Source organism: Prenolepis imparis, unplaced genomic scaffold (assembly GCF_030444845.1).
Source record: "Prenolepis imparis isolate NDT839.2.m4 unplaced genomic scaffold, iyPreImpa1.0 SCAF_9, whole genome shotgun sequence".
Classification (NCBI taxonomy): domain Eukaryota; kingdom Metazoa; phylum Arthropoda; class Insecta; order Hymenoptera; family Formicidae; genus Prenolepis; species Prenolepis imparis.
In genome coordinates, this window is record NW_028141167.1 from 8,600,600 (window position 1) to 8,612,558 (window position 11,959).

The window sequence follows — 11,959 nt, forward strand, 5'->3', positions numbered from 1 at the left end:
TCGATAAGATTTAATTTTCTTTGCATTTGCATTTACAAATTAGTATTTAGCAATATTAGCGATTTTTAGAGGAGGTTGCAAAATAATCGATTAAAGCTACTCGCAATTAGTATTCATCAATCATCAATCATTTTTTAATAAAATGTCACGGAAAGAGTTAGCAGTTAGACGTAACAAATTTATCAAAAAAATAAAAAAATAGAAATTACTTTATTTATAATCGAGTCTTGGGGCGCTTCTCGAGGTATGCTTTAATATTGGGAAGCGCGTGAACCTTCTCCGTCAGCTTCTTCAATTCCGGATGATCTTTATTTATATCTTCGGTCACGACAAAGCTTAGATACTCAGAATATGCAGCCCACAGAAGATCTGCCCACGATAGCTGAAAAAAATAGAAAACAGAAATATTTATATATTCTCGCAAAGATAAAAATAACGAGAAAAAGGAACATCTGATGCGAGATATTTGAAAATTATTTACCTTGCCACCAACGAAGTGTCCGCCGTTTTTCTTCACTTGAGCCTCGAGCTTGTCAAGATAGAAGGGCAATTTTTCGAAGGCGACTTGTTTGTGTTTCTCCTTGATTGCGAGATCTTTTTCCCAATAATACATTGCTAGAACTGCAAGAATTAATCTATTCTTTTTACCCATATACAAAGTTCATTTTTTGTTTCTTTCGCGAAAGGAGAAAAGAGTCGCGAGAGGAGAGCGATAATTATGTAAAATGCGACAATCATTCAGGAAATGAACAGCTTGTTGATCCCAAATACAGCCTCAGATCTCTTTTATCGTACACAAAAGTATCTCGTATGCAATGTGGATTGCATCATATATTGACTATCTCGTGTCTCACACGGGCGGAAATATTCAAGAGTCACGAGCTACACATACATACATGTTACACGTAGTGATTACATAATTTAGATGCGTCATTTTTCCGTGCCCGCTCCAGCCTCACCTAGTCTTAAGTCGTCGATAGTGTCGACTGTAGCATCGATCTCCAAGGCCTCGAGCTCGTTCGAACCATATAAATTGCCCTTCTTAGCTATGAAGCGGGAAATGGCCTTTGATTGATTGTACGGTTTACCATCGATCTCCAGAACCGGTACTTGTCCCAGTAACGGTATGGCTGAAAAAAATAATAAAACGTATCTTTAACGGTTAATTCAAAGAATCGCGAAATACAAGTTTTATTATATCAAAGGAGGAAGGAAAAAGAAACAGAATAATTGAAAGTTATAGTCTGAATCATCTATAATTACAAAGTTATATATGAAATTATATAACATACTTGGTTTAATTTTCGGCCAGTCTTCCAGTTCGATTCTAACATCCTCGAATTTGATGCCGTTTTGATTTAACAAGTACCTAATTGGTTCTGCAAGGCCGGTGAAGTTGAAGTATGTTAGCTTGTATGTTGACATGTTCTGAAAAATAACTTTGCATGATAAACATACACAGTATATATATATTTTTGCGATTTATTTTAAAAATCTTTCGCAATTTATTTTAAAATATTACTTTTATAAGCATTATCTATCTAATTGAAAGAACAGTTCACGAATGAAATGGAGAGATGTAATGTAATTATATTATCCTCATTACCTTGCTAGTTAGAATCCGTAATTTCTCACGACAACCGAGAGTCTCTGAAAGCCGATGCGAAGCTTTTCACGAACAGAGAACGACTGACCATGAGTATATTGTTAGAACGATATCCCATGTATCTAGCCACGTTGAGGTACTTGAGTAGGGAACACTTATGGAAGAATACCGGATCGGAGATTATACACGCACACACAGTATCAAAATAACTCGTTGGACAACTTAATTTACACGAGTATATCTATACGAGTGTACACACATATACAGAATTTATACGTAGACAGAAAAAAAAACGTGTATTTCAGGTAATCAGGACGTTATCATTGGCAACAGTAACGTATCAATAAATAATTGATAATGTGCAAACACTGACAATGTGTTAAAAATAATTTTTCCGTGTATTCTTTAATTTTCATACATAGAAAATGTATACGTCAGAATTTTTCTAGAATTCTTAGCTTTTATACGATTATAAACTGTAACTTTAAAATATGTAAAAATAAATATATTAGAGTATAATATAAAGATTATATTTAAATTTCAATGGACTAATAAGATCCAAATAATAGTGCGTCAGTTTCAAGGAAAAATTAATTTTCTTTGAAACTGATTTAGTTGTGCACAGGACCTACATTTTCCTTGGTACGAGACACTAGGAAATTAAATAAATCTCAATTCAAAATTTTATATTTAATAAACCCTTCTGTCCTCGAAAAAGTATAGGCGTAAAAATATCAGGGCGAAGTTTTGCTGAGTCGACTAATTTGAGAACAAAAATACATGTATAATTGATAACGAGATGCTACATGTTTCGCTTGTGTCAATAATAGGATTACAAATCTAAAATTCTGCAATGCAATTTGCTTATCTAATGTTCTTCGTAAATATATATCACGTTTACGAATCAATACACGATCTCGTATTTTCACTATTAAAGGATGTGGTTCTCTATATATCAATATTATCTGCAATACGTATGTAATACATCATTATATATCAACTGCGTTATATTTCTTCTGTGCGTTATTAATAGAAATAACTCATATATTACTTCTCAATGACTCGACGAATTTTGTGCGCATAAAAGAAATACAAAAAAAAATATATGTGATAAAAAAGTATTAGCGCTGAATATATAAAAATATTAATTAAGAGATACATATTTATTCACTTTATGCGTATACATATTCATAATATATACATATACCTATACGCTTATTAGGCATGACATATATATTGTCATTGTTAAAATCTACAGTCTTTCTGTCAACAAAATTTGCAGCCCGAAAATATTTTTGTAAAAATATTTTTATCAATTTGGGTATCAAAATGTAAACATTTTGTTGAAATTTTTTCAGAGAAGGACTAGCATGGTCGAAAGTAATCTTTATCACGGTGTAGATAGATAATACTGAAAACTTATACGTACATTTCGAGTTACTCGGTGATTAATCATAGTCCCTCTCTCAATTCCAATTAACTCGCGCGACCTTCACTTGCATTACATTGTATACTCTGTGATAATATAGCGACATGGCAATTGCAAGAACCACGTCATGATTAGAAAAGTTCTTTTTCAGCGCTGTATTGTCTGCGTTTCGCACGATGGAAAACTAATTACATAATTAATTTTATTTACGGCTTTCGCGTGCATTTTAAAAACATACAAAAATTTAACTAGACATTTAATCTCATCAGAAAGCGAATTATGGTTCTTATATAAAATATCCTTGATTATAAGCATATTTATATTCTTGTATTTACCATATCTTGTTTTTTTTCGACCTTTCATATTTATGAAATCTCTTATTGTGAAATTATTTTCACATTCAAATTGAAGTAAATCATCATATATAGATTTAAGCAAAAAAAAAAAAAGTATATTGGGAAAAAGAAAAATGAATATTATGTTTATTACTAAATAAACTCGACCTGACTGGCCATTTTATTTAATGATTTTATGTTTTGATACACACAGAGACCAAAAAAATGGTGACTATTCCTAAAGAAAGTTTCTTCCAACGGATCACTCGATTGTATGGGAATCACATAAAGGATAAATTGAGGATATGGATGAAAACGAAAGAAAGGATTTATAACCTTAACCAACAACTGATCTTTCTTTTACAATGCAGAAGATACGACGTGGCCAGTCAGGTCGAATTAGTAATAAACATTTATAATTTTATTTATCACTGGCGACTTCACTTTAAAAATGAATATGTTATTCAAAGCATTTGAGAGAGATAAACGTTCTAAAAATAAAAAATTGTAGTTCAATGAAATTACACATCGCTCGGACGCTTCTCAATCCAACTCTTGATAGCCGGTATCTCCTCGACCTTCTGCTTGAGTTGCTTCAAGTTTTTATATTTTTCGATTATATTATCCTGCATCATATGGTTTAGATAGTCCAGTATAGCGACAAAAGTGAGATCGGCCCAGGTTAGAGCACCGCCGACAAAATAACCGCCGTTCTTCTTCACCTGAGCGTCCAGACGCTCCAGATAGTAGGGCACCACCTCCTTGGCGACTTTAAGTTTTTCCGCCTTAGACACTTCGTTGCTCTCATAGGAATAAGCCGCGATTTCTATGATAAAAACAAGAAAAAAAGGATGAATCGTTATAAGCAATTTCAATCAAATGTTTGAAACATGATCAAATTTAGATAAATTAAATTTGCGGTAATATGACACGCACACACATGTACAGAAAAAATATATTACTTATTGTTTTCACGAATAAATTGATATGTCAACAGTATTAGTATCTAAGCTTAGCAAACTTGCGGTTTAAATCATTTAGGATCTCCAATTTCTTCGTAATAAAAAGAGAAAAAAAATTTTTTTAAATAAATTAAAAATATATATAAATGACATAATTGTGTCTATACTCACTAGCGCGTAAGTCATGTATTGTGTCGACCGTAGCATCGATTTCCAGAGATTCCCAATCGTCTTTGCCGGCAAGACCGTATTGTTTTGCCAGGTAGCGAGAGATAGCTGTAGATTGAGCGATCTTTTTTCCGTCTACTTCGAGCATGGGTACTTGGCCGAACGGCGTGGCTGAAGGATGATATTAAAGCATGTGAATATAAAATCGAATAGTTTGTAAAAAAAAAAATCTATTAGAATTTATATCACAAACAAACTTACAATGCAATTATTACAATATCTGTACCTAAATATTAAAAAAAAGAGTCTTAACGATAATAACTAATTAATCATTAAAGTTAAATTGTATATAATTTAATATTAAGAGTCTAACTTTTTTACAATATAAATTTGTTCTTTTGAAACTTTACTTGTTTTTATATAGAAATAATTTATTGAAACAATTTACTGCTTCTTGTGTGTGGCTTTATATTTTCTATGTTAATTCTGAAAAATTTCTCTTTAAATTTATTACAGCATATCTCGACAGTTTATCGGTCAGCTTGAATTACACAAAAATTCTTTTCTTACATCAATAGGTTGTTTATATATTGAAAGCTAACAACATATTTTCCATGAAACGGTTGAATACAGTGCATTGTATTCGCATGACAATACCGATTGTCCTGTAACTGTAGGGCATTACAATGCATAATAAGAAAACAAAACACTCTATTGTCGCGCAGTTGAAATAACATTAATTTCCTCTTCTTTGATTTACGCAAAAAAAGTTTCAGTAAAATAATACATATAATATATAATAGAATAATAATATATAGAAAAAAGAATACTATCTCATATTTAAAACAAGAAAATAAATTACAATAAAAAATTAATCAAATTATTTGTGGAAAAAGTAATATATGAGAATCATGTTTTTTTTTCCACCGCTGATCTATCGCAAATATCCATAAGTCATCAGATTTGAACGGAATTAATTAAACGACTGCGACAAATTAACAAAAGCTAAAATAAGACACATGTTATTAATAATATAGATCAGTGTTTTGTAGGTGTACATACTCGGCTTAATTTTTGGCCAATCCTCTCGGTCAAAACGATTGTCGACGAACTCGACATTTCCATAGCTGAGCAGGAAGCGAATTGGTTCAGCCAATGCCTTAACGGGGAAGTAAGTTAGTTTGTAAGAAGGCATATTGCGCTGAAAAAAAAAAAATTATTTTTCTTTAGTCTCATCATAAATTCAAGAAACATAAGTGTATTCTAATGGCAAATAATATATGTCTGTCGATCTTGTCGGGATTATCTCACATTGATATTGGAAAAAATTTGTTTATTATATACAAGGGATGCTTTAATTTTAATAAATTTTCTATCAATATCTAACTTTATGTATAAATTTGAATGAACATTTAAAATAAGTTGAAAAATTTGAATTGGACTTTATACCTATCTTTATCAATATATTTATAAATATATTGATAAATATATATTTAGCTGGAATTTGAATTAAAATTGGATTAAATTTTTTTTTCTATTCAAGTTTAAGCCAGAGAAAGAAAAAGAGAAAAAATTTAACCAGAATTTAAGTAGTTATAAAATCCTTTTTATTATTATTTAAAAATAAAATTATTGTTATTATTTAGAATATGCCAAAAATATATAATATATGAGAGTTTAAATACAGACGCAAGTTGTATTCAAAATGTCAAAATCTGCTGCAATATTCCAATCAAATCTATTATCAAACTGCCGGCTGCTAACTACTCTTCTAACATTTTGTTTTTCTTCAACGAGTCAATCATTTCAATTAATATCGCGCAATGTGTTTTATAATGTTTATAAAATAAATTATATATTATGTAAGAAAAATTTTTTTCTTGCTTATAATTAGAAGATAAATATATTCTTACGGAAACAAAATTATGAACACAAATTGCATAATATTTTGTCATAAATAAAATTTCTATTCATCTTTTTAAACAATATCAAAATTTCATTACTCACGATTCATATTTTATTCGTACATTATTCCTGATACCGATGACATATTACGTCGCAGGAGATAATATCTGTTAAATGATTCAAAAGAAAGAGACACCTTTATATAAACATTATAAACTATCTCTCTCTCTCTCTCTCTCTCTCTCTCTCTCTCTCTCTCTCTCTCTCTCTCTCTCTCTCTCTCTCTCTCTCTCTCTCTCTTTCTCTCTCTACCACATCACTTCTAACCATATCAATTTCTGCAATAACGCAATATGTGCTCATGCCATGATTATTCCGAATCATTCATTCGATCTCATCACTTGCTTCGTTATTATACATATATCAGGATGATTAATTAATATACACTTTTGCGAATCGCTATTAAATAACCTGCCAATTAGCCGGCCAGTAATGGCCTCCGTATGCTTTATGTGAAATAATCGACGATTACGATAACATACGACGATTTATAGATTCGAATTCATCTCAAGTTTAGATCTTAATGATGAAAAGTTCTACTTACAGTTTGTTTGAGACTAATACTCGAAAGATGAAGAAGATTTTATAAGTCACCAGCAAAGATGCGTCCAGCACAATAAGACTGGCTCAACAGGCTCAACCCGCTCAACTCGTCTATTTATTTATCCCTGCCGGCTCTTGGCCATCTCTCCCACCCCCACCTCTCACTTTGCTCTCTCTCACTCTCTCTCTCTCTCTCTCTCTGCTTCGCCATTGATCATGTCATGCAATTCAAGGGAAACTTGCAAGAGAAATTTGAATGGGTTGAAACTTTGGAGAATAATGGTCCAAGAAAAATTCCAAAAGCGTCTAAAAGATGTCGATTAATTCTTAAAACATTGTTTAATCATCTTTCGAATCTTGTAAATTTTTTATTCTGAATTATTATCTTGAAGCAAACGACTCGAATTGCAAGTAATGCTGACTAATATTATGAGAACATGTTTCATGTTTATCTGCAATCTTACGCAAACAAAGATTATAATTGTTCGGAATCATCTGTACTTTCTATCATGCACGTTTACATTTTCGCAATTATCAGACACTCGACTTTTAGTACTTTTTTTTTTACGTTTTATTTTTTTTATTAGTTTTTTTTTTTATTATTAGTACGTTGTTATTTTTATTTATATTTATTTTATTTTTTTTATATATTATTTATTTTATATATAATAGTTATTATTTTTATTATTAGTACGAACTTTAGTAGATTAGATATAATTATTTGTAATGATGACAGCTTGTAACACACATGAAAGCAGGGACGAAAGTTTTATCTTTGCCTTTAGAGATAATTATATATTCTGAAAATATCTTTTGCAAATTATATAAAAATGCATGTGACAAAATAAAAAAATCCTTTAATTCTTAATACATTCGAAAAATCGTCTAAATTAATGAGAATTAATAAATTAATAATTTAATATATAATTTGCAAGAAAGAACTTTACAATAATGCACAATTTTATATGATAAATTTTTAGATTATAAATGATATGTATATTTATATTAGTATATAATTTTATCTTTATGCAACGACAAAAACATTTCTTTCTTCCAAGTTTGAGATTTTTTATTACAATTTTTATTAAATAATACATGATATAAAGAAACAACCATCAATATACATTTAAAGACTTTAAAAAGTTAAATTAGTTATATATAATTTTTCATTCAATTTTTCAAGAGACGAATAAACTTTGTATGTGTGCAAAAATTATTTATTTCATTAAATTGTATACACGTATATTATCCCAAGTTGAAAGAAAAAATATATCTTTTTAATAAAATTCATAAAAATTATTTTCATAAAATAAAGACTTATAAAAATTTAACATTACGATTGACAGGACTCCTTTACTCAATGAATGAACTATCTGCACAATGATTATATGGTCATTATATACAGTGATAACAATACAATAATTAAAACATTAATGAATGACATAACGTGCCATTTAAATATTTAAAATATAATCTCGATATTTAATAATATCGTTATATAATAAAAATTCTATATAATAAAAATTCCTAATAATTGCAAAGTATAAATATAAATATACATTCTATATCAATGTATATACCCAATTTCCCTGTATCATACGAAACATATAATTATTGTAATGCTGATTATGAAAGAGGAAAAACTCAATACGTGACTATATTCGAAGCGTAAGATACGAATATCTGAATAAAATATGAGTTATGTTACCTTTCAAATCTCATTAAAAAAAAAAAGATTTATCACAGTAGAGTTGTAATTTTTTGCTCTCCCTTATGTGTGAAACATTTGCCCGATAATGGCAAAGTTCCTGACAGTGGAATTCATTTCAGAAATGTCAGCGTTGGGATGCAGATGACCCGATGAAACGATCCCTGTAGCCCCTGATGTCGCTGCATTTATTCGCTGAATATCATCCATGTACCCCTTGTTCGTCTGTACATTCAGAGTGCTGTTGATGACGTTCAGATGAGCTTGAGGCAACGTAGTCGTGATGATGGTAGGCGCGATAACCGAGGAAGGGGAAGAAATGCCACCAGAAATGGTGGCCTGAGTCGATTGACCGCAATAGGCGGCCTGTTGCTGACCACTGTTTTGCACCGTTCCCGACTGATAATTATTATACTGAGCCTTGCACTTCTTCTCGTGTACGAACAGGCTGCCGGAATGACTGTAAGCGGTGCCGCAGATCTTGCAGGCGTAAGGTTTCTCGCCCGTGTGCGTGAATCTGTGCTCCTTCAGATACTTCAACCGGCGAAATGATTTACCGCAGGTCTTGCAATGATAATTCGCCTCGCCGGTGTGCGTGGTGATGTGGGCCTTGAGGGTACAAGACTTGGCAAATGCTGCGCTGCAATATTGACAGACGAACGGCCGATCGCCCGTGTGGGTCCTCTCGTGATTGATGCAATTCGAGTTGGACGTGAAACCGCGGCCGCAGTACTTGCACACGTGCGGCTTGTAACCCGTGTGCGTCCGCATGTGAAACATGAGACCGGTGTTTTGCCGGAACGTCTTGCTGCATATGTGACAGAGAAAGCGTTTGAAGTTCACGTCCTGCTGCTCCTTGGCGCGCTCGTGAATTCGCAGATGCCTCTGCAACTTGATCTCCTTCTCGAACGACTTGTTACACTCCTCGCATGTGTACAGTTTAGACTTTTCGTTACTCTTTTCACGGTCATCCTTGTTGTACTTATCCGCGCAAATACACACGTTGTTTGCACCGCAACTCGTGCAATATTCGTCCTGTCCGCCGTGTGTCTTCATTTGATGTTTCGATAAAGACTTCTTCGTGTCATACGATTTTCCACAGATCTTACAGGGAAAGCCCTTGCCCTCGTTATCGGAATCCAATTCTTCCCTGATCCAGCTGTTTATCAGCTTGATGGCAGACTTGTCATCAGGTGGTCCCTGCGGCTCCGAACATGTTTTGCTCTCATCATGACCGTATCGGTCCATGTGACTCTTCAGCCTGTCCTGTCGGAAAAATTTCATGTTGCAGACGTTACAGACGAATTTCTTGTGTACTGACTGATGACGTTGAAGGCTCTTCTCGTTGGTGAAGCGTTTGCTGCAGTATCTACAGTCGAAGAGCAACGTATCGTCGAAAGATTTAACTTTGTCATTACTCGAATCACTATTTAACACATCTCTCTGCTCAATTTTTACATTACGTTTTCTTAGTTCTCTCGTTGTACCATTCTTTTCGCTTGGAGATTTTTTATCATGCGTTGTTACTTCATCCTTATTCACATTCATGACGTGAAGTGACATTTCAGAGAACTCTGGATTATCTTCTAATTTTCTCTTGTCTCGTATCTCTTTTAATATAGAGAAAACTTCCTTAGGATTCGCTCTCTTGTGGGCATTCAAATGTCTAACCATAGTATCAGTTTTCCTGAAGCTTTTATTGCAGATTCTGCAAAACACCGGCTCTGGTTTCTCCTTCGTTTTATGTAAATTAAAATGCTTATGCAGTTTGTCCAAACAAAAAAATTGTTTATCACAGTTATCACATTTGAACTCTTTATCATCATGAGTCGATGTGTGTCTATCTAAAGACCTTTTATTGGAATAAAATCTATCACATTTTGGACATTTGTATTGTAATTCAAATTCTGATATTGTATCCATTTTACTATCCACACTTTTTGTTTTTGTTTGATACTCGTTATTGCTGATATCGCGTTTAACATTTGTGCTCTTTTTGATATATCTCCTCTGTCTTTCTTTATGATTCTTCAAATTCTCCATAGATGTAACTCTTTTAAACATAGTTAGTCTTCTCGTTCTATGAACTTCCTTTACAACTATTTTATCATGCTGTTTACATTTATTAATGCAATCTAAATCTGATCCATTATCTACTAGAATATTCTCTGTTTGATTAAAAGCATCTGGTTGTTCGTGTTTCATAACATTTCTTGATTCCATCGTACAGATATTCTTCTCTATATTAATTCTATTATCTATATTTAATTCCTTATTGTCCTCTAACTTGATTGTATCCAGGATAAAAGATTGCTCGGTTTGACAACATTGATCCTGCGAAAAAAAATATAATTAATAGCTTGTCATAATTGTAATTATTTCATTTATATAGAAAACATAAATACTTTTGTAGGAATAAAGTTGCCAGTAACATTTGTGCTCAATGTTATTCCGTAGAGCTTTCTAAGCTCCTTGTCTGCTTTCTGACATTGTTCCCTCAATTCATAAGCAACATTAATTTTGTTTTCACACTTGGTACAGATGCTAGAAGGCAAACCATCGTCTTCCTGAACCTAGATAAGGGGGAAAAAAAAATCACTCCAACTTGTGTACGTGCAAAGTAAGCAGGTGAATGTCGAAAAAAAACAAACCTCCACCCCGCCGCACAATTGCAGTTTTTTCGAGAGAAGTTCGGACGTGGCCGCGCTATCCGGATCGTTCCAATTTTTGCGGAAGATGCACTGGTTGTAATGATTCATAGTCAGACAGACGCGGCAGAGACTGGTGTCCTGATTTGCCCGCGTCAACATTTCGCCGTCTTCTTGCATTTTGCATTCGTTGTATAAATCTTCCTCTCGTTCCTCCCGGCGAAACGCGAACGCGCTAAATTCGCATCAACGATGACTTTTCAAGATCGATGACTTTCCACACAATACCATCGTCAAGTTGTCGAAAATGTTGCTCGTCGCATCTCACTGTTTTCTTCCAGACTGTTGTCAGGCAGGCCGGACTTGTCACGCATGCGCAGAGTGAAATATCTAAAACTGCGGATTTATGCGTATTAATGATCAAAATTAATAAGGAAGTCATTATTACAATCGTTTTTACTTACTCTGATAAAAAATATTATTATTTTCAAGCGTTCGCTGTTCACAACTATATCGTGTCATCAAGAGTGCGTTCAAAAATTCTACTCGTAGAGCAGCATCGATTTACCAATCAGGATAAAGAAATCTTTGCTCC

At 32.8% G+C, this 11,959-nt stretch overlaps 2 protein-coding genes across 2 annotated transcripts; both read right to left on the reverse strand.

The window, feature by feature from the left end:
• Window positions 1-214: 214 nt before the first annotated feature.
• LOC145940970 (uncharacterized) lies at window positions 215-7,169 on the reverse strand. Its single transcript, XM_083046673.1, has 9 exons — window positions 7,010-7,169; window positions 5,563-5,701; window positions 4,504-4,671; window positions 3,895-4,196; window positions 1,695-1,847; window positions 1,293-1,428; window positions 960-1,130; window positions 482-621; window positions 215-382 (listed from the first exon to the last, which is right to left on the reverse strand). The coding sequence occupies exons 2-9, from the start codon at window positions 5,693-5,695 to the stop codon at window positions 215-217; spliced, it is 1,371 nt and encodes a 456-aa protein (XP_082902799.1). The 5' UTR covers window positions 5,696-5,701; window positions 7,010-7,169.
• A 1,102-nt stretch (window positions 7,170-8,271) lies between these two features.
• On the reverse strand, window positions 8,272-11,907 carry LOC145940413 (uncharacterized). The gene is made up of 4 exons (XM_083045532.1): window positions 11,829-11,907; window positions 11,368-11,760; window positions 11,122-11,289; window positions 8,272-11,050 (listed from the first exon to the last, which is right to left on the reverse strand). The coding sequence occupies exons 2-4, from the start codon at window positions 11,542-11,544 to the stop codon at window positions 8,780-8,782; spliced, it is 2,616 nt and encodes an 871-aa protein (XP_082901658.1). The 5' UTR covers window positions 11,545-11,760; window positions 11,829-11,907; the 3' UTR covers window positions 8,272-8,779.
• Between the last annotated feature and the right edge of the window lie 52 nt (window positions 11,908-11,959).